This window comes from Protopterus annectens, chromosome 6.part0 (assembly GCF_019279795.1).
Source record: "Protopterus annectens isolate FY-2018-M chromosome 6.part0, PAN1.0, whole genome shotgun sequence".
Taxonomy (NCBI): Eukaryota; Metazoa; Chordata; order Ceratodontiformes; family Protopteridae; genus Protopterus; species Protopterus annectens.
Window position 1 is genome coordinate 1,944,473,572 of NC_056737.1, and position 24,006 is coordinate 1,944,497,577.

The following is a 24,006-nucleotide window of genomic DNA, read 5'->3' on the forward strand; positions in this document are numbered from 1 at the left end:
CTTAGAATGAGTTACACCAAGCAGTAATAAATACAATTGAGTACTTTTAAGATGACGCAAAAGCAAAATAAAGTAGGAAGAAACACAAATGTTCCTCTATCTTCCCTTCTATCTCAATTCTTAGCTTCTTCTGATTTCCCCAATTTGCTTCCATTACCACTGTCTTATCTGTGCTTACTTTCATGCCATGTGCCTTTAGTTTTGCATGCTGTTCCACTATCCCTTGCTCTAGTTCCTGCTCAGAGTCTGCATGTAATGGCACATGTTTGCACACAGTACCTTTGTTGATCTGTCCCCGCCAACCTGTTTGCTAATGTAGTTCATTACCAGTATGAACAGCAGTGGACTTACAACTGAAAGTTGGTGTACACCCACTCCTACTGGGAACCCCTCTGTGAGACCAAACACTGTTCATACTTGAGTCATTGAGTCCTTGTACATAGCCTGCACTAATTCTACCAGTGTTTCTGGGACTTCAAACCACCACAGTACTGCCCAGATCAGCTTTCTTGGGAACGTGTCATATGCTTTCTCCAAATCTAGGAATGCCCATTTGGACTCTTTCCTCATCTGTAGTGTCTTCTCAACTATCTGTCTCACTGCAAATATCGGGGCAGTTGTGCTGCAGCGTATCTCCCATCTTACATTCTACTACTCTGCGTATCCATTTATCAATCACCCTTTCCAGAACTTTCATTCAGTTTGATAGGACTTTGATGCCTCTGTACTGCCCACAGTTGTGGATGTTCCCTTTGTTCTTGTTCACTGGCACAAGTATGCTTATTGTCCAGTCATCTGAGATATGCCTTTCTCTCCACACTGCTATGAGTACCCTCAAGAGCCATTTCTCCCCTATCTTACCCGGCATCTTTATCATATCTGCTGTGACCTCATCTGGGCCTGCTGCTTTCCCTGACTTCATTTTCCTAAGCGCTATTCTTACTTCTTCTAGGGTGGGCTCCACTTCTTTTTCTCATAGTAGGCTGTTTCTGGGACAGTACAGCTTCTGTTGGTTATTCTTAATTCAGAAGTTGCTGGAAATACTCCATCTGCCTTTGATGTCATGTGGACTGGTGAGCAGGTTGTTGCTGGTATCTCCTATGAAGAGTGTCTGACTATCTTCTTTATCTTTCTGTCTTTGCCTTGCAACCTGATATAGATTCTTTGTACCACCTATTGAGTCCCTTTGCAGAAGTTGGTAGAGTGCCTCCAGTGGATCTACTTCAAAACACTGAGTTTTCATTGTTTTGGGTTTTCGATGTTATGTTTTTGGTGTTTTGAGTTTCAGTGTTATAAGATTTCAATGTTTTGAAGTAGAGCCCCTCTGATGCCCTATAGCCAGCCAGTATTCCTTCCTAGCCACTTCCTGGACTTCTGTGTTCCACCACCAGCTTTCCTTATTTATGTTATTCCCATACCTGACTCAGCCACATATCTGTTCTGTAGTCATGGCACATGCTGTTTTGAGGTGCTGCCATTCTTCTTCAAATACACCTATTTCCTTTTCTTCTTGGGGTGCTAGAACCCTGAATAATTACTTGAACTGTTGTATTTTCTATCCAGTCACCTTCCAGGTCTTCACTCCAGTCACCTTCCAGGTCTTCTCTCCAGGCATCTTCCAGGTCTTCAGCCTTTGCTCTGTTGACTTTAGAGCCTTCTTTGACCACTACTTGCAGCTGAATGTGTTAAACAGTGGTTTATGGTGTGGGCTGACTGTTTCAATGTGGATGATTTTGCAGTCATAGATTCTACTCCAGTGCCTTTTCATTACTAGAAGGAAGTCTACCTGAGATGTATGTTGGCTATGCTTGTATGTGATCATGTGACTGCTCTATTTCTGAACCATGTGTTTGCTACTATCAAGCTGTTTGCCAGACAGAAGTCTAGAATGTCTTCTCCTTCTTTATTCCTGTTGCCCCACCCATGTGGACCCAAGCAGTCCTCATATACTGTTCTGTCTGTCCCAATATGTGCATTCAAGTCACCCATTATCAGCACCAATTCATGTTTCCTGCTTTATCTAGTAGGCCCTGCAATTGCTGTCTGAATGCACTATTTTCCTCACTATCACAGCCATGCTATGGGCATAGGCTGAAAATATGAATACTGCCCTATCATTACACTTGAGACTAATTGCAATTAGTCTGTCACTAATTCTGATTATATCCCTCACTGCCTTCTGAAGCTTCTCTCTCACCACAATTCCCACACCATTTTAGCCTTTTCCCCTCCTGATTAGTAGACTTTGGATCCCAAGCCAAGTGGCTTCGCTACACTGTCTTTCCATGTTGGATCTTGGATACATAGAATGTCTAGCCTCCTCTGTATCATCATGTCATTCACTTCCAAGCTGTTTTCTGTCAGTGAACCTACATTAAGTGTAGGAATTCTCAATTCATGTTTGGCAGGTTGATTGGTTTTACATCCAGCTTTTGCTCAACAGGGCTATCACAGGTAACCCAGGCTGGGCAACTAGACACCATCCAGCCAGTAGATTATTGACCCAGGGCTGCTAGGCTTTATGGCAGGTACAAACTGGCCAATAGGGGCACATACATCCCTCCCACTGTAAGCATGGATCCCTGGTGTAGGTCGGGTCCTTAACCCACTTATCACTGGTAACTACGCATGCCCATTTTGGTGACATTAGTCAACATAACCAAATCACCTAGAGCCATATTTTATACCATTGAGTGACTAGCCCTGACAGAGTGTGGAGTCTGTGATCCATGTTCTCCTATCTTGAGGATACTGCTCACCACAGTAGATGCCCAGAGTGGTTGGTCTGTCCAGCTCTTCCCCTATAGGGCACCATGTAGCTTCTGTTCTGCTGCCCACAACTACCTTCACTGGTGAGTTTTGAGATGGAAAAACTCAGCATGTTTTTTGAAGAAGAGACACAGGGAGACTATGCAAACTCCAAGCAGTCATTGGACAGAGGTCAGGATCTAACCTTGTGCCTTGTGCATCGAAGGTGAAGACCTTAGCCATTATGCTAACTGTGCAATTTCTTAGCAGCGATATTAACATGTTCACTGAAGTTTAGTCAGTTGCAAGCTAGTTATTTCCAGTGTAATACGAGTTCTATGTCTCTGTTTGATTTATTGACAGTATGAAATAGATGGCTAATGGTATGCTTCTAGTACTGTTTAAGAAAAATGTTAGCTTAGCCCTTTTTGATTCAGAATTAACTTGTTTTCTGATATCTAGATGCTAACACCATTAAAACCACAGAAGATAAAAATGTAATGATAATTTGGTTTTATATCTTTGCTTTTATACTTAGACTTCCATATCTTGTTTTTTTAATTCTAAATAACTTTTGGTGTTTCTCCTGCATGAATTCCTCTCACATATTCAACTTTCCATTACAGCAGAATGGACCATATTTGATCCATAGTTACTAACATACTTCTAAATTGCAGTGTGTTATACTTCCATACTTTTAAACTTGCAAAATGTTTTAAATGTGAGATATTACAATATATAAAGCAAGAGATGAATGCTTCCCTAATATATGTCCAAACCCTAGTATCACTGGAGATTGAGGTCACTTACTTGTTAAAATAAAATAAAAAATATGTGAAGAGTGAATGCCCGATCATAAACTTTGATAAATTCACATGCATAAAATTCATCTTGCGATCAATGCTTTTATCCTGCAGAATTTAGATTTAATCTGATCTGGTTTTTTTTCTTAAAAAACATGGAGGTTCTATATGAAACAAGTGACTACTGATGAATGGAGAAATGTACCATAATTGTCAATAGGAAATCCTATTGTTGTGGAAGAGTCAACCAAGAGAGGACTTATACTTGACTAGACCCTCATTCACTGATCCAAGTATTTTTTGAAGGGCCTGGAAGTTTGTTTTTAGTTGGCTAAATACTGGTTTGAAAAAAAAAAAAAGAAGATAAGTAACCACTCAGGTTGCTGTTGAATACAGGAAAGATCTATGCTGTGCTTTACTCTCCATCCTAAGGTGAGACTTTTTCACATCTATGCAATAAAAATATATAGCATAAGTAGCACAGTATAGAAACACAGTATAGAAATAATAATGGTAAAGCAAATGTATAGTAGGATGAGGAATCATACAAAGCAAAGACAAAACTGCTGAAAACCAATAAAGCCATCTCTATTAAGTATTTCTTAAGATTGTAAAGGAAATTAATATACTCACCAGGCCTATCACCAGACAGGCCAGTCCTGGTTTTGGATTTAATAAAAGTTTAGCATCAGCATTTAATCTCCATGTTTTTCATGGTATTTTAATAGGACATTAAAATGTATCTTTGCTATGGAAACAGATGCAATAGTATTGCGTTTCTGTATATTTGCAGATTTCAGTGTTTTATGTGCACTTTTATGTGCACTATGGCTACAATGCATTAAACCTTGGCATGTTGATAGTTATACTAGCAGCAGTACAGGGAGCATGTTTTAACTATTTCATAAATGTGAAATGTCATGAAAAGGAGAAGCCTGATTCATCATGATTACACAAATCATACCCTGGTTTATGTCTCCATTTCCTGTAAACATGTAAAGCCTGATATTAATCTTGAGGACTGCTTGAAGGCCATTGTCAGATTGATAAATATCATTCATTTGAAACTTGAGTGTTAAAAGACAGTTATGATATACAGGATTACGATACCCTCTATAACCTACATTTTCCAACCATTTAATGGAGGAGATAAGCTGGAATTTTAGCTAAAACATTGCTCTTTATCATCTGTCAATACTCACAGCAGATGTACTATCATCTTGCTGTTATCTGTCCAAGATTGCACAAATAAAACACTTGATACCACCTAGCCACAGTATTAATGTACTAGTATAATCTTACACAGACTGCTGTAATGGCCTTCTTGATTGTGACCCGCAATGTCCCCAATGTATTCAGAATTATGTAGCCAGGTTATAGACAAGAACAATTTCTATGCAGTGCAGTTTGCATTGGTTGAAGACCTTCTTGTGCCAGATATCTGACTCATCCTCTCCCTCATTGTGTTGCTAGTGAATCTCAGGATGCATCTCAAAACTTCACATAGATGTCATTGGATCAATTATGCTCTTGTCCTGTGGAATTAACTCCCTTGCTAGTTACAGATGTGTCCCATGAAGGCCATTTTTGGGGAATAGGACACAATATCAAAAGACATCTCTGTAAGGATAGCACATCAAAGAACATTTATGCAAAATGTTAATTTTGGAGAAAATTAGGTTGTACTAAATGTGGGCATTATCTTTTCACAAAGGTGCAGTGACCTCAGATTTAATAATATTAAGTAAGAATGTGAAAGGGACAATAACTTTATATGGAGGGTACACAGCCCCCCCCCCAAAAAAAAACAGCACTGAACAGTTTGTGTGAATGCCATTTGCATTTTAACTGATTTGTCCTAGTATCTTTCTGCACTGGTACCTTGCACACTATTTTAAAGGGTCCCTAAAGGCAAATATATTAAAAAGATCCTGTTTTAATATCTGAGCTGTAGCCTTATTGAATAATTTATTGCCAGACATGACCTGATTTTGTTTTATCTTTACCTTAATATTATGCATTTAATCTCAGCTGTAGTGTTTTGACTTTACCATGTGAAACAAGTTAAGCAAAACTACAGTCGTGAGTTATCTATGTAGAAATATTTAAGGAAATGCTAATGCTTGGTATCATGCAGCAGATATTCCAAACTGTGGTGAACTGAAAACAGCTGCAAAAATTCCAAAAAATATGAAAGTCAAATATACTGACATAAGGTTTATAGATGTAGGCAGTCCTAAAAGTGAATTAAATGACTTAATAGGGGATAAATGTATGACTTCTAATCAGTAATTTAGACTGGTAAGCCTTCCCCTTTTCCTGCACTCTTATGTTAAGGTCACAGATTCATCGTTTTACAGTACAGTCATATCATTATAACCACCCTTTTATTTTCTTGAAAGCCATCTAGCATCAATTTCATCAGTAAAATTATATTCATACATATATTTTGCTATTTTCCATTTTATAGCACAGTGGATAATTTTTACATTTTTTTGCAGTAAAATTATATCAGATACAGATTGAGGATGAGTCTATTCACATATTTTAAAATGCTGACTACATAACAACATTAAACTCTGGAGAGCAACTTGATTTTTAATAAGCTTGCTTGTTAGCTATGCAGACAAATTCATTTGATCAAAAATGTTTGACTGTATACGTGGTTTTACTTTTCAAGCACTAAATAATATTTTTGTTGTTTTGCAGGTTTTATTGATTTTATAGTTGAGCCAACATTCTCTGTTTTGACAGACGCAACAGAGAAAATTGTTACTCCTCTTATAGAGGAAGCTATAAAACCTGGAGGTGCCAGTTCCAGAATATCCAGGTGTGTTCTGTTTTCTTGTCTAAAGATGAAATAGTGCATGAAATGTTGCCATAGGTGGAAAATGTGCAAGCAAACAGTTCACATTATAAAATACATGACATTATTGCTGTATGACATTGCCACCTTGTGGTATTAGTTCAGTAAGGGCATTTCTTTTTACTGAGTCAAACAATTAGGAGAATGCATGAAAGACTTTTGTAGCAATTTTATGAATAATCATTTACACACAAGACTATATTCTTTGCAGATATAAACAAAAATAAGATTTCAGTCAGAATGTCTTATACATTTGTTGATAAATGTGTGCAATAAATATAGGAAATGCCAATATCATGATTAAGTACAGTGCTGACTCGTATGCTGTTATAGCTGGTTATTTAAAAATTACGCCATTAAAGTATGTAAATGTATTCTCAAGAGTTTGTTTTATTTATGAAATAAATAAATAAATTCATTAACAATCATGTAGGCTTTGCACTAAGGCTACATGATTTAAGTGTATTGGTGTGATGAGCAGGAGTGCTAACTGAATATGCATACTGTTCAAAGCTCCTAGATGTTTGCAAGCACTTTTTCCTAGCAAGCAATAGTGTCTGCAGCCATGGAAAGGTGCTTGCGAGCACAGGCACAGAATGTAAACAACCTAATATACAAGCATGTGATGTAATAAAGAAATACTAAGGGCAAGTAGAGTGAATGAATTTAGGTTTATGATCACCCATCAAATGGAAAATTAATTGAACGGCATATCAGCATACACAATCCAGTGAACATTCATTCACTGAACATTCATTTCAGCAAACTTGCAAGATGGGGAAAGTAACTAGTTGGCCAACATACAGAAGTATTTCAAACCAACCCAGGTGGGGGAGTTCGCCCCTACACCCCCTCAACTATGTATACCAACTTTGAGACCACACTACAGTGGGGAAAAAGGCATGTAAGTAGTTGACAAACATCAGGAAATTTGCCCTTTCCCCCATTGTAGGACGATCTTGAAGTTGGTATATATAGTTGGGGGGGTGGCAATTGCAGCAAGTTTTTGTTTGCTTAATAATTTGTAAGTTCAGCATGCATATGGTTCCTGGTTTTGTTGACCTTTTCAACCCTGCTTATAGGGGAACAAAGGACCCTCCTCATTATATCCCCTAGCAGCCTGTCAACTCCTTCCAGGTGACAAAATCTCCAGCTCGACTCATACTGCTCCCAGGGGGTACAACTGCACCAACAGCCAGGCCCGAGCTACCTGATGCTGGTAGAGCAGGTAGGGCAGGGGTTCCTAGGTTTATAATTTCATAGGTGTGTACTGGACTAATGACTGCAAGGGCCTTTTTAAACTCAGCCATGTATCCTGAATCACTGACAAGTTCTGGTACCCTAGATAATTGTAAGCATTGTCTTGGGAGATTAAACATTTACAAGCAGGGGCCTGAGAGCTGAACCATTTACAGGCTGCCTGTGTCCACTAGAGACATAGGCTACAAACCAGGGATGAATTTTCTGTTCCCCATCCAACTGTCCAAGTTACACTTGAATTGGGTTATGGAAGAACTCTGCTTCACATGCATAAGGAGCCTGTTTCAGAGAAGGGTTTGTCTCTGGTGAGCATAACTGTCTTTACAGCTGGTCCTATTTCTATCACAGTCAAGGTTTAAGTCTTTAGAATGGGTAATTCTGGTGCCATTTGTTTTACGTATATGCAGGAGGTGCATCAGGGCACTGTCTGACAATGCCTTGTATGCCAATTATAGATTTCTCCTTAACAGCCTATATGAGACAGAATACAGGGAGAGGACCTTGAGGCGGTCTGCATAGGCCATGTTACGTATGCCCTGTATTCTTTTAGTGAGGAGCCTCTGTGGACATTGCAGTTGTTGGATGTGCCTGGTTAGGTACATGCCAAAGGAGGCATTGTACTCAACGACAGGTCTGATGAATGCCACATACAGCAGAACTATGACCTCCTTGAACCTGGATGCCATACCTTTGTTTATATGTTGCACAGCACAGAATAATTTCCTCACTTCTATAGACATGTGATGATCAAAGTCTAGATTGCTGTCTGTGTCCTCAAGTCCCGGACTGCTGGGCAATCTCTTAGGGGTGTGTTGCCAATATGACAGTTACCAGAGGTGGATGATTTCCCAAAGCATACTATAATGCATTTCCTGGCATTTAGTTTTAGTGTATGACTCTGACACCAGTTATTTGTCTATGTCAGCCCATAAAGAAATTTTGTGTTATTGGAGGATTCTATAACTGCTCCAAATCAGCAATCATTTGCAAATTTAATTAGCTAGAGACCATTGACATTGGCTTTGGCTTCAGGGAAGTAAATGCCAAAAAGGAGTAGTTCCAGGATTCATCCCTGAGGGACTCACATTGTGACTAGCCTCTTTTGAGAGATGTACTCCCAAATTCTAACTTCATGGGTCCTGTCTGTGGGCCAGCTGGCTGTCCACTGGGTGACATAAGGATTTATACCTAACCTCTTCATATTGTTAATGATGCCTTAGTGCTGTATTGTCTCAAATGCCTTGGCCAGGTCAAGATATGCAGTGTGAACCATTTTACCCTCATCCATTACTTTGATGACCTCACCTGGTTAAGTAGGCATGACCTGCCCTTGTGGAAACCAAATTGAATTGGGTCCAGTGTCTGGAGGTTTCCTGTGTCATTATTGATTATTTCCATGATAATTCTTTCCTTGGCTTTGCATATGTGACTAGTGAGATGTATGGGCCTATAGTTTCCAGATTCTGTAGATGGCCCACGTTGGGATGATTGTTGCTGTTCTCCATTTATGAGTCACAAAGTCTGTTTGGAAGCTACAGTTGAATAGCAATTTCACAGGGCCTGATAGGTCATGTTTCATGATATTTAGAAGGCATTCTGACATATTGTCTGGGCTCATTGATGCAGTGTGTTGGCCTTAGAGAGAACATTAAGTATGTGTTCCTTTCAGATAGTGGGGAGGGGACTTATATTTGATGGTAATTCCTGAGGGGATGTTGAATGGGAGAAAGAGGTAAAGTTGGATCTGAATTTGTCAGACAGTTGGTTTACTATATTTTCTGGATCAGTATAGGTGGCTTCATTACAATGAGCTCTACACACAATTGTGTATTGCGTTTGAGGTTGTGGACATGGCTAAAGAATGCTTTCTCATTGTCCTTGGCTTTGTGGACTTTATTTGTCCTCTGAATTGTTTGTTTAGTTTAATGAGAGTGCTTTTATCCTGCTGGGCACTATGCCTCCTAATTTTGCCTTGATTTTCTTCCTTTTGTTATACAGTCTGTCGATCTTGTGCTTCCACCAGAGTGGTTTGTTTTTTGAGTTAGTTCTGTTCTTTCTTGGTAGATACTGCTGTTGTTTCTCACAGCGGTGTTCTCAGGGCTTCTGAGAGCTTGACATTTTGCAAGGTTATCACTTAATAGTAGGACACAAGCCTTTGAATAGTTCCTGAACATTCCAGGGTTAGCTGGGGTTCCAGGATTTATTTACTTCATTGGAGACAATTATGTGGCCTGACCTTACCAGAGAATATCTTACATTAGGGGGCATGCAGCACTCTCTCATATTACTGAGAAATAGATCCAGTATGTTTGCATGCCTGGTTGGTGTATTGACAATCAGGTCCAGGAAGTTTGTGTTTACAAAATCCAGGAACCTCTGTGTCTGCACATTTAAAGTAGTATATGATTCCCAGCCAATAGTGGAGTAATTAAAGTTGACCATAAATATGGTACTGGGTTGGATGTTGACTGTTTCCAATAAGTTTAAATACATGTTATGGGATGCCTGAGTCATAGAGGGGACCTATAGCTTGCAAAGAAGTGGTATGGGTCTTTGCCTATGGTGATTTGTCACAGTTAAGCTGGTGTTCTTATTGTCTAATGCAAGCAGCAAGACCTATCAGAGAAGGCATACAGGCTTGATATCAAGGTTGAGGTGTGACTGCTCAAGATGCTAGGGATTGAGGGATTGAATGTAATTATCTGGCTTGCATTTGGACCTGAGGCATACTTACCCTATGCCCCTCAGAGCAAGTTAGTCTCTCCTGGTGCACTTTACAGTTTGCTGCTATTTAATCTGCAGCCGTAGAGTAAATAAAGATATATATATATATATATATATATATATATATATATATATATATATATATATATATATATATATATATATATATATATATATATATATATATATATATATATATATATATATATAAAAGCATAGTGGTTGCTTAGATAATTAATGCCATATCATGGAGAGGTCATAGGTCAGTATTCTTAAACAACCGAGGGGTGGTTGCAAGCCCAAGTTCAGCTTCCATAGGCTTAGTAAGTCCTGCCTTTGTTTTTCAGGTCACTATAGTGGTAACAGCATTGCTCCCCATTGCGTGGAATGCCAGTTGCACTGGAGACAGCTTTGGCCAAGATATTCCCAGCATTATACTAAGACCTATTATAGTTCCCCCTGCAGCAACCTATAGCCACAAAAATCCTGGACTCTTAACACCCCACCTGTGTGCTCTAAAGTTAGCCCCATTCTCTCCATCACCAGCCATGTCTGGAGAAGTCAAGCTAACAAAGTATGCCAGAATCAGCACCCGGTTCAGATCTGACATGTAACAGGTTGTGTGCAGGGACACACAGCCGTGCCAACTGCATTTGAACAATTGTAAGCATATGGATTCCTTTGCATACTCATTGGCAGTATGCAAAGCTGTGAAACTTACATGAGATTCGCCATGTGTGATGCTCAAACTATTGACACATGTTGCAGTGTTCAGTAATGAAATGCTTAATGACTTGGCTTGTAATCCTTGGTGTTTTGATGGATAAATAAGATGAATTGTGATATACTTGATGATGAGGCTAACACAATGTCAAAATTGTGTTTTACTGGCTTGGAAACAAACCCATGCAATAAAGAATGCAAAGACTGAAACAGAGCTTGTTAATTCTCATTGCGTCAGGAGAACTTTCTTTTAAGCATGGTAATTAGAGATATACTAATTTTAGAATAAATGGAGATGTACTTCATAAAGTCCTGTATGTGTATAACTTTAAGTAGTTCTAGGAATGCATTCCTATGTAAAAGCAATATTTCTGTTGGTAATATATTTCAGACAGAATGAGTTGCATGACCGGAGTAATACAAGTTGGAGTATGTCACATACATACTTCACAAGACGCACTGTCCTAAACACATAATTAGGATATGGGATATGAGTCATAATGATTATAGCAAAACTATTGTGCCCGTCATACATATGCAAGTGCATTTTAAATTAGATATGATCATTGTCATGTCTGAGAAATTGTATACACATTATCTTGAGGTTATATGTGAAACGTTAATGGTATATGCTAAACAGAAAAGTTTAGTTATGCAAGCACATTGCTTGCAATAAACATGTCTATCATTGACATTTGTCTTTAGTTTTATATTCCCAAACAAAATGTGAGAAATGTGATGCTGCCACCCTTTGTAAAAGTATCTTTTAGCTAGATTCAAATTATTAATCAGTTGTCTTCTTTAGCTGAAATCACTTGTACAACAGACATAGGTAAGTGGCAGGTGGAATTTCTCCACTCAATACCATACAGACTGCTGATGGCTGTAAAATGCCAACAGGCTGGTTTGCATTATAGAAGACAGCCCAATCTAAATTTTTCACTTTTTTCTTTAGGGAGTGAACTGTGTCTGTGTGCTGCCGAACAGAACAAAAATGCAAAATGCATTAGAAAAAATATATGACAGAGAGAGAAAAGCTGACAGTATTATGAATTCAGTTGAGTATATCTAGCAATGACCAGAGCAAGGAGTTTTTTTTTTTACTGTAATACATTCATCCTTCTCTCGTCTCTTTGCAACATCATAAATGTACTTTGTGGAATCGTTATCAGACTTGTAGTTAATAAATAATATAAAAGTGGACAGACAGCTTGCATGTTGTTAGCAATACTGAGAATAGTTGAGTTTTACACAACAGCACAATGATAAAAATAAATGTAAGTCTATATTCATGCCACCCTTTGTAAATTTAATAACTAACTGTGTTTGAACCATGAATCACCTGTCTTACTTCTTCAATTCACTTCATTTACACATTGTGCCATAGAGATAGTTATCTGAGATGTGAAATGTATTCACTAAGTCCTAGCCAGACTGCTGACTTCCTTGCACCATTGCCAGACATGTTTGCCATACATAAGGCAGCCTAAACTAAATCTTTCACTTTTTCCTTAGGCAGGGAACCATGTTTGCATGCAAATATAAATTACAAATTAAAACAAAACAAAAAAAAAATATTGAGAAAAAACTGGAATATGACAGGATTTGAACACGGTATCATCTGTTTTATTTCTGTCAATTCACTTAATTTACACCTTCTGCCACAGAGTTGCAAATATATCTGTATAGTGTATAGTGTATAGTGTATATCTTACAGTGAGCAGATCTACTCATGCATTACATTAACACATCAACCTTCTCACATCTCCTTGCCACATCACTACTATCATTTATGTCTCACAATATCAAGACTTTAAGTAATGCCATAGGAATTAAAAAGGGGACATGGAATAGTAGAAATACTTTCATTTTCCACACAACACGCACAGTTAATAGTTAATAGTGACATTATTACAAATGACATATATGTCTGTCAAGTATACTCAGTACTGACATTACCTGAGTTTTCCACCTCAGCACATTCATACACCAAAATGAGATTCATATGCCAAAATGAGTGTCAATATTTATTATTACTGCCCTTGGTAAAATGATCTGTAAACAGTTTTCAAATCCTGCATCACTTGTACTGTTTACGCAAGCTGACTACATTTACACCTAATGCCACAGAGACATGTATACGACAGCCTGAATTTCTTCACTCTGTACTACCCAGAATACTGAGTAAAGCACACCAATGTCAATCTTAGTTGTGATACTGATGGGCCTCCATTTTTAATTTGTCAGTTTTTACCTTGGGAAGTGAAATGCAGTTCACTGTTATTCACCACTGCCAATCAATGGAGTGCAATGCCAAATGGCATGCAAAGGACAAAGGGAAAAAAATGACAAATTTTGAAACAAGTGCATTAAATGTACATTTCTGATTTTTTTCTCTGCTTTATCTTGCAATGGTAACCTCTTTTGCTTTGAGCCATCAAACCCTGGTATTTGGAACAATCATTTCAGATTATTTTCTATATTTTCTATAGACAAACACATATATTAACAAAGAGAAAGTGTTTAGATGTACTCAAAATGTGACATTATATCATGTCATATTGAAAGTCCCACAGAGACAAGTTCTGAAAGTTGTCCTTTCTCATTTGTCAGTAAATCTGTGAATGATTGGGATATTGGCAATGGTTAGGATACCTGTGCACTCACACAATATTAAACAAATAGTTCAAACATTATCAATGTTTTCTTCTCTTTATTTAGGATGCCTTATTCCCTTATCTATGCTTTCCTAAGAACAAAGCTATCTCATTTTATTGCATATGGTATCCTTATCAATGGTTAATGTACTCCCTTGTATATGCACAGCATCTCTTAGTACAAGGCAGTATCTGTAGTGATTATAACAGCATTTGAATGTAATGTTTCTCTTCTAACTCAGTGAATGTACTTTTAGACTTTTTGATGGTTTTTTTTCTCTCTTACACTCCCTCTGTAAGTTTACATCAAAGAGGAGTGACTGTGAAACACTGATTGTTCCTGCAGTCAGACTAATCATTGACACTTGCAAGCCATTAGCAGGTAATACTTCTCAATGCTCTTCCTTGCAGTGCTAGGGCTTGTACATGCAATTGCGTAGTTCCTTACACCATGCTTACCTTCCCTGCATTTAGTGCAGGTCATGGTCTTCAGAATTACTGATGATTTAACTCCTCATTTGCATACTCACAGTGCTCAGAGGCCTGAATCTGCACTATATAAAGGTAATCATGTAGTTAATGAACTTGTATCATAGTGAGGATACTATCTGGATCCAGAGAGCTTAATACAGCTAAATACACTTTGAGGAGATTTATTTGCTTTCTAGACTACTTTTTTGGCAAAGTATGTCACTACTTTTTACAGAATACTTTTAGTTTAACATTAAAGATGGATTACAGTGCCCAATACAACCATTATTTTATCTGTCTGCATTTTCTTTATCATTTACTGTTGACTTAGCCCAAGTATATCAGTAACTTATTGGCATTACAAAGATTAGCAAATAATGTTACCTGACATAATTATGTAGGTTTTATTTTCTGGGAATTTGACCAGTTATTGCAGAAGAGTGAAGGATAACTTCATAGCAAGGTCAGGTATTTTTACATGTGTAGACCAAAGAATGTGTTAATCTTGTGATATCTACTTGGCTGCCCTCTACACCAGGGGAGATGGTGCTATAATAGTTTCCATCATTTCTGTTTGCACACTGTGAATCAGTATTGTTAATGATGTGATGTATTACACAGTTATGCAATTGTTGGCTGCATTACAGAACTGTTATATTTGTTGTTATTTTATGATTTTTTGGAGGGACTGTCTTAACTAGTCTGTAGTCATAGGGAGCATAACCTTTACAATTGTTCATAGGCTCATAGGTGTTTACTAGGCTAACAACCACAAGGACCTTTTTAACCTAGCCATGCATCCCATGTTGTATACATGATGGCTACATACATTCATATATAATCGAGTTCACAGCCATTCTGGCTATTATACATGTAATTTTGTGTCTGTTTTCTGTTTCAGCTAATAGAGAGATATGGCACCCAAGACATTTTTACCCTGAAAGCCACCATTCACTGATGTATTAAATAAGGTAATTATCCAGGCCTTCTGTCACCATGAAGCTTTTCTCTTAGGGGGAGATAGAGATGACAAATCTGCCTGAAACAGGATATGGCAGCAGGTGGTCAATGACATCAGGGTTGTCAGGGGGCATGGGAGAACTTACTCCCTGTATGACAAAGGGCAAATTATATAATCACATTTTCTGACTGTAGTATGGCTGCAGTTGCCCAGGAAAGGTGACTACAAGGGGAGGTCCTGCTACCAAACCTCCACTGACTGAAATAGGGGAGTACCTGTCCACTGTCTGAGATCCAGCTAGCTCAGCAGAGGATTCACACAGAATCATTGATATTGGTGCTAATGTGAATGACAGACCCAGAGTGTCTCAAGCAGGACTTCTAGGTATGCAAAATAAAAATAATGTGTCATTCTATATATCTTCCTATGCATATATCTTATATGTCAGATATATCTAGAGTGATAAGTATGAGTTAGATGACACAGGACAATAGACACATAGAAGGATGTTTGGGGTGGGTAGAATTCAACTAGTCAGTACATTTTTGTATGAGATGATTCTTAATCTGTACATGTAAAGGGGATTGCACTTTGTTTCTTATTTCATTTGCATTGTGAAATTTATCAGCCTTCTTTCCTCTTCCTTCCTTATATACAGGGATATATGGATTGCAGTCTACAAGACCACCTGCACATGGGAAGCACACATTTTTGCCATTAGTCTATATAATGTAGATTTAGGTCTAACTAAGAGTAATAATTGTATTATTTTAGCATCTATTATAGTTTAACATACCTTTTGTATAACAAGTTTTTGATAATTTTGATTCCCTACTTCTATCTTTGTTGTGTTCATTGCTTATTAACATCAGTGATCCTAACAGTGGCACTCCTACGATCTGATGCTAGAGTATTGGTGGCTTCTGGTGATGATGGTGCTGATGAAGAGACACAGTCTGGGGATAAAGTGGGTCAGTCTTGCACTGAGGTTCTGGCAACTACATCTCCTGCCCATATTTCAGACCCAGGCAGCATGCTTACACATATGCATTACACAGAGCCCACTGACATAGGACAGGTTCAGGGTGACACAATTGTTCATGGAAGTGTCATTACTTCAGTTGCAGATCTGGTTACTTCTCCCTTAGCTATCATGAGGGTGAGGTGCCACACAAGAAGAATGATAAAGGAGCTCAGAGGAGGCTTGCTGTCCACCATCCTCCTGATGCTGGTGTATCATTAGGTGCCACCATATGTATGTTTAGGGCTAGAATAGAGGCACAGACATGTTCCATCAGGGCCTCAGAAGAGATAGTGTGAGTACTAAACATTGTGTATTCTGACATGCATGACTCCCTGAACCATGGAGGGTGACTCTTTGGACATGATGAATGACATACTGGATTTGGCAATGTCAGTGATGGAACAATTGCTGATGGACTGTGGGCATCCATGTGGCGAGAGAGCCACTACATTTTCTGGTGTTAGCAGAAATCCTACTCTCATAGTGGCACTACTTCCACTACTCTGCCAGTAATTGCAGTATCCACACTCATTCATGGTAGGCCATAAGGTCATGGTCCTGGATGTAGTCATGAGGAGTGCTTGTCCAGCAGTCATCACTCACATTCAAGTAGCACCCCAACTTCTAACGAGAACTATGGAAGTAGTAATGAAACTCCTGGAAGAGGTAGTTCCCATGGTCAGGGGTGACTACACTGGACTGACTACTCTACCATGCATAGCTCACACCTGTCCAAGATGCCAGGGTGTAGTGCTAGTGCAATGCTTGATTGTGTTCATGAAAACACACACACAGATTAAAAAAAAAAACACTTGCCCATACCACCTCACACACCTGCTAGCTATCTAAACATTACTGTTGAGAGCTGTGCATCTGTTGTCACTTTCCCTGACACCTGTATAATTTAATAAATATATGTGTTTCTTACTCGCACACTTTCATGTCTTTGGTTTCAGCCTTGCCTCCTGCCACCCCTCCGAACCTCCCTGTATAAATGATGATCACTGTGTTCTGCCTTCCCTCATGTATTGATGACTTAGAGTGGCATAAATGTCTGATGCATACAGTGGATAGCTACTGGCTGCTGACTCACAAGCTTGCATTTATCAATATGTATTGCAGGAAAAAAAGTTTTGATTTCTCGTTCCTTCTCATTTGAGAATGATTGTTTATATAATTGTTGAAACTCACTGTACTTCAGTTAATATTGTAAGTAAAGCAGCCGAAGTAAGAGGTATTAAAATCTTCTCTCTTGCTGTTCTTGTGAAAATTATGGTATAATTGACCTCTTCCATAGTTTATAGACAGTGGTCAAGTGAAATGCTTGATGCACAGTATTGGGTAGAATACATAGCTGTATATTGCAAATACCAGTCATATAAGCTATTACTGACATAAGTCTACAACTTAGAAAAATGCTCTGATTATGGGATTATACATATTTCCATAGTAGAGTACTTGGTTATGTAACCTTTTTTTTTACATACAGGTTCAGCACTTACCATGTCATTACTGCAGGTACAAACTGTGCCTTTGGTGGGTTGTCGCTGTCTGATGCTATCAGCACACAGCCACTACACGGGTAAACATGGAGTTTGACAAGCAACAGTTTTCATATTTGTATATGTGTGTGTGGGATCTTAGACTTTGACCTAAGCAGGGACTGTCTGTACTATCCTTTGCCTCTTAGCCAGAGCTAGGGCATACAGTGCATGCCTCCATCTTCCAGCAACATCTGCAGCTGATGGATCTCCATCAGAGTTCTCATCTGTATCTGCTGCTGGCTCTGCCTGTGGTCCTTGAAACTTTGGTCCTGCCCCTTGCTGTCCTTGGTGAAGCTGTTTCCTGAAAACTATATTGTGTAACATGACACACATTGTGAGTATTTGTGCAGAGGTGCCTGGGTTATACTGCAGGGCACCTTCTGATGTGTCTAGACACCAGAACCTTGATTTGAGTAATCCAAACAGATGCTCTATGATATTCCTAGTTTGAGTGAGGGCCTTGTTGTATCCTTGTTCTGTGAGATTGTGTGGATTTCTCATGGTTGTTGAGCCAGGGCTCCACTGTATAACCCACCTCCCCCTATAGATGCCCTTTTGGAAAGTCACCCCTAGCACACCTTGGGTACAACTCATAGGTGTGCCATGTGTGTGAGTCATGATAACTGTCTGTTCTACCTGCATAGACATTGTAGATGATCCCTTGGGCATTACAGACAACCTAATCTGACAATTTACAGAATGGTATTCTATTCTGTTGATGTACATCCTTCTCTGTTTACAGGGTGGGGCTTTTATTTCTATGAGCGTGCAATCTTTGGCCCCCAACACTTTAGGGAAGTATATTATTGCATAAAATTCCTGCATGGTTCTTGTTGTTTCTTGTGGGTGCATGGGAAGCAGATGTGATCTCTTGCATGTTATAGCACTGCTTTTAAAAACTAATGTAATATTCTACAGGATGATGCCTGTGATACCCCTAATATATACCCTGTGGGTGTCTGGAAAGTACCAGTAGCTAGTGTATGTAATACTTCAGATATATCTGTTTCCACTGATATGGGTTCTCCATGATTTCCCTAGGGCCTAAGGTGGGGGTGGCAGAAGTTGTATAGTTCCGCTAATGTTTCCCTGTTCACCCTGTATCACTCTACAATTTCTGTGTCATGCAGTCCATGATAAGTCAAACACTAAGCACCCTTCATCTTGCCTGAGGTCTGGCATCAGCAGCAACTTGATTTTAAAGCTTGTTGCACATACAGCATACTGATAGCAGCAGTAGCAACCCCTTAACTTTTTTTTTCTGTGTGTACTCACAGTGTGGAGTTAAAAGCAAAAGTGAGCACTGAGTGTACACAATTGCTTTATAGCTTCCTGAATAGCTCCACCATGTTTGATTGGTTAATTAGGTTGTAATTCAGTTATTTATGCTGTTGTTAGCATATTCTGTAATTTCCCTTTGTCTTGAGGCTCTATATGGCATGTAGAGCCATTTAATGAATACCAAATAGCATGCTATCATGTGCCTCCAACACGATAGCAGTACTTAGTTCAGCTGTTAATAAATCCGGCCTTCAATTTCCCGCATTCACTTATAACCAAAGTCATACTCCATTATCCCTCAGTGTAACAACAAACCAAAAAAAAAAAAAAATCACATTGGTAAAGCAAATAAACCAAGAAGATATAATAATTAGAGCTTTTATTCCAAAAGTGCATACAGGAACTCTATCAGAATAAATAGACAAATAGGTCAGGTGACTATTTAAAGTTAGAACACATCATGTGACCAAACACAAGTGTTAAGACATTATGCAATTCAGTAGTGCATCTTAAAATCTTCATAAAACATAAAAAAATGTCATGCAAAGAGAATTTACTGAAGCTGTAATATAACATAAACATTCACAAGAAATATTAAAACATTTAAAAACACATTTAAAAAGATATTTTTGTACAAACATAACTCTTGCAAGTATTAAATTTGTCCCATCTTCATATCAGGCAAGAGGATTATATTAATCCTATAATTTAAAATATTTATTAAATTCTGCTTGGCTTATTGGCTTTATCAACATTCCCATATAAAAAATTATCTTTTACAGCAAGCTTCTCTCTGGGCAGTGCAGTGGTCATTGTTGCCTCACAGCAAGAGGTTCTCTGGTTTGATTCTTGGCTGGAAGGCCTCCTGTGCAGAGTCTGCATGTCCTCTCTGCATTTGTGTGGGTTTCCTCCCACATTCCAAAGACATGCATCTGAAGAATTTTTCCCTGGGCCTCCACTGAAAATGAGCTCTGTCCCAGTCGGACTTTCCCAATAAATACATTTGTCTTTCTGTTACAATATTGCAAATAGTAGCGCAGGAGTATATCTAATCTATTTAGTCTTAAGTGTTTATTTTAAATATTCATGTGACTAAGGCCACTAAATAATTCAATTAATTGTTTTCATACTGAAAAATTATATTTAATATCATAATGAGTCTAATGGTGTAAGTTTTGCTCCTTTAATGGGCTGCTGCTATCTGAGTGTTGATTTAAAATCCTCCAGTGTCTGAATGCCGGTTGAGAGGCGCATTGTGAAGAAATAATCAATGGCTAGCTGTCTCATCCTGGGAAGAAAAGAAATGGACCTGTTGCAGTTGCCATGTTTGTCAAACATGGCAAGTGGCTGTTGAAGTTCTATTCAGCAGTTCTTTGCTTGGATCTTGACAGCACCTGCAGACTGCATCTATGGAAACCTGCGTGATTAATGGCCTGCTTGGGTACATTGTAACCAGGGAAATGGACAGGGATAGGGACAACAGGTAAAACTCTCCATTGAATCAAACCAATTTTGACACTCATCTCTCTGTGATAATGGAGTATTTTCTAACTTACGGTGATAATGGTGCACAGGGAAGGAGTAGAATGTGATGTTCTGTACAGGGCTAAGGCTGCAGTGAAAATATATATTTTTATGAATGAACGCAATATGAAATTGTGTTCTTCTCCTGTCCAAAATGAGTTATTCCAGACATCATGAGGAACCATATTCATGGTTGTGTTGTGGAGTGTGGTTCTATAATGATGGCCTTTTGGAAAGCGGATGGGTTGTAGGATGGAAGGGTGGAGGAGCCAGAGAAGAATGTTAGACATGGTGCGACAAACTGGACATGCAATGAGATGATCTGGAAATGTGATTCTTAAGCAGAATCACACATTACATTAGAATTATGTTATGACAGTCTGTGTGCTTTTCATGTATATGAAGATGTAATGTGTGTCTGTTGTAGGGGGTGAACTCATTACAGAAATATGAAGCTGACAGCTTTGGTGTAGGCAAGAGTTCACATTTTGTCCAGTAGTTCAGAGTATGGACAGAGGTTGATTACTTTCACCTTGCAGTGAGACAGTTGTTAGATGAGATCCTTGGCACCTTTGATGGTAGAAAGCAGAACCAACAAACCTCACAAAGGATTGGCAGCCCATGTGGAATGCAAAGACTGTATTGGAATGAGTGAAGGTGGAAGCAGAGAGTGGCTAATTGCTCCATAGACAGATGCAGTATAAGAATGAATACACAGATCACCTATGAAATGGGAATAGGTATGAGACAGAAGTTAGTATCAGGTTATGAGGTCAAAGCCAGAAACCCTGATTATAATGGATTTATTCTCTTGGCATATGTCAGGTGGGATAATTGATATGCTGGGCTGTCAGATTTGTACTGTAGTTTGTGAAACCTTAGTGTTTTCACTCTACAAGAGGCTTGGGAGGGTCCATCAGTGGCTAGGCTGCAGTGGTAGACAGAGGGCTCCAGTCACTTTCAGCCTGTGTGGGGGGTGGAGAGACATTGATCACCACCAGAAAGTGAGAAGAGTTGTAGTGGCTAACATTTCTTGCCAGTATAGTTGATATATATCTTTTTTCTGGATTATCAATAAAATTAGTCCTTCATCCAGTTATCTATCTTTCTAAATACTACTATGTTATCTAAATGTTGTTTGATACCGCTTTCATACTTCCCAGGTTTGGCAAAGTGAGTCGGTATGAGTGTGCTTTAGTGCGTGTGATTGTGCTTTAGTGAGTGTGTGTGTGTGTGTGTGTGTGTGTGTGTGTGTGTGTGTGTGTGTGTGTGTGTGTGTGTGTGTGTGTGCGACATTAGCACATTATCTCTGCTAATGAGGCAATCCAAACACTGCTGTTTTGCTTCTATTCACCCCTCCATTGCTGATTGGCTGTGGATGCTAATGGGTTTGAAGATGCAACCAATCAAAGGAAAAAAAATACCAAGCAGCCCTTGAAAGTTAAAAAATAAGTAGAGGGGCATAGTATGCATTTTTCTTAAAAAATGTGGTTTGTTTTACTTAGAACATGAAGGAACTATGCTGTTTAAGAATATTTTATTCCAGGACTGGTTACAGTTTACTAGAGGATTCTGACTATTGCTGGTGGTGACATTTAATTTGCTGTGAAAGAGCTGAGACACTCTAGGAGAAAGGAAACAGATACAGAAGGATTCTTCTTTCTGTGGAGGACTGGTGGCCTCCTGGGTTAAAATTATTAATAGTATTTTAGCTCATGGACTGATGGGAAAATGTATTAGAAATCATAAAATAAAAAAATGTCAAAATGTCTGAACCTGAACACTTTAATAAACATTTTGATAAAATAAAAAACTACAGATGTACAATGTACAAAATGAAGCACATGGTTAAGCGCTTTTGTCCCTTCTGGACCTCATCAGAACCATAAGTGCTGACACAAAATTCACTTAAATACTCTAAAAACAGCTGATGATACTATTAGAAATGAGATATTCCAAGAAAAGGGAAAGGGAAGGTACCCAACAGCAACTGCGAGAGAAACAGCAATGAAATTTTTGATTTTTAAGAGTGACATATACTAGTAAGCAAGGAAAATTAAAAATGTTGACACTATATATGTATCTTTATTTTATACAAAATGTTTCTAGATCAGTGCAGAGAAGATTAAGTAAATGAGATCGTATGACCTTCTGTACTACTTCAGTGTTTGATTCTCTCATCCTGTATTTGCCTGCCTAAAATTCCTCTTTTTATAGGATAGTCCTTGTCTGGACAAAAATGTCCTGAGACTTTTGTACAAGAAATGTAATCCTACTTTTGTACAATTCGTGCAGAAATAAGTGCATCCAATGTTGTATTTTCCACCTGTCTTCATCCTGTGGGTTATTGGATCTGACTCAGATCCAAATTCAGCCTTTCTTCACAGACTTTCAGCTCCCACTTCTCTATCCATAATGTATTACTCCCCCTTATTTACCCAAGATCTCACTTGCTGCCTTGAAAGACATCAACATGATTGATGGCTTCATCAAGCAGAGTATTGCATTCTTTGTTTTTCCCAATGGATAATAATTTTTTCCTACCTTTCAGCCTTTCCTATACTTCCTTCGGTATTCTAGGGCAGTTGATTAGGGTTAATTGGTAGTTGTTTTTTTGGATGTGCTTTGTGGAGTTCCTGCCTTTTGTCTGTGCAGAGAAGAAAAACAAAATTGTTAGGTTAGTAGGTAGCTAGGTTGTTAGTTTAGTAGGTTTGTTTGTTTTTTCTTCTTTCAGTAGTGTGTTATGGTGTTTTTGTGCCATTAACTTTTTCTACTCAGCTTTCACCAAGGACAAGGAGAAAGGCTTAAAGAAATGCATGGCATATGGCCACAAACTCACTGCACAAGATGCCCATGACCGGTGTATCCACTGTCTTGGTGCTTCTTACCTGGACACTGAGTGCAGTATTTGTTCTGGTTTTTGGGGCTCAGACACTAGAAGAGTGCCAGGCTAAATTAGTATTGAAGAGCTTATTGCTGTCTAGGACTTCTTTGTCAATTTCTCATTCTTCCCTTTCTAAGACTTTGGGGAAGAGTAACACGAGTCAAAAAGATAATCCTAAGGACCTAAAGGCCCAAGATAAGGACATGGGGGGGACTGCAAATGAGCAGTTCCCCCTTCTGATCAGCCAGATACAAAGGTCCACAGATCTTCAGCTTTTTCAGCTGCTTAAGTGCCAGGGTTGACTCTATCCTCTTGGAGCTGATCACCTTTGGTGCTGGCTTTGGGAGTAACTCTGTCCCTAACTTTCAGTGTTCACAGTCCCTTCTTAGCCAAGGGGATAGGTACTTTAGGTAGGGTACTCTCCCCTTTTTCTCCTGTGACCCCTAATGAGTTACCACCAGATTCTGTCCCGTTTCCACCTTGGCTTTGAGCCTCTTGTGTATGGATCTGATTGTCAGATCCCAGTGCTGTCACAA

At 38.8% G+C, this 24,006-nt stretch overlaps 1 protein-coding gene across 2 annotated transcripts in view; it reads left to right on the forward strand.

Moving 5' to 3' along the window:
* PDE1A (phosphodiesterase 1A) overlaps positions 1 to 24,006 on the forward strand; it is a 2,023,853-nt gene that overhangs the window by 1,765,613 nt on the left and 234,234 nt on the right. For both annotated transcript variants that reach the window (XM_044075254.1, XM_044075255.1), the window contains exon 13: positions 6,261 to 6,381. In XM_044075254.1, the coding sequence (XP_043931189.1) occupies positions 6,261 to 6,381 (121 nt within the window). The remainder of the gene's footprint in view (positions 1 to 6,260; positions 6,382 to 24,006) is intronic.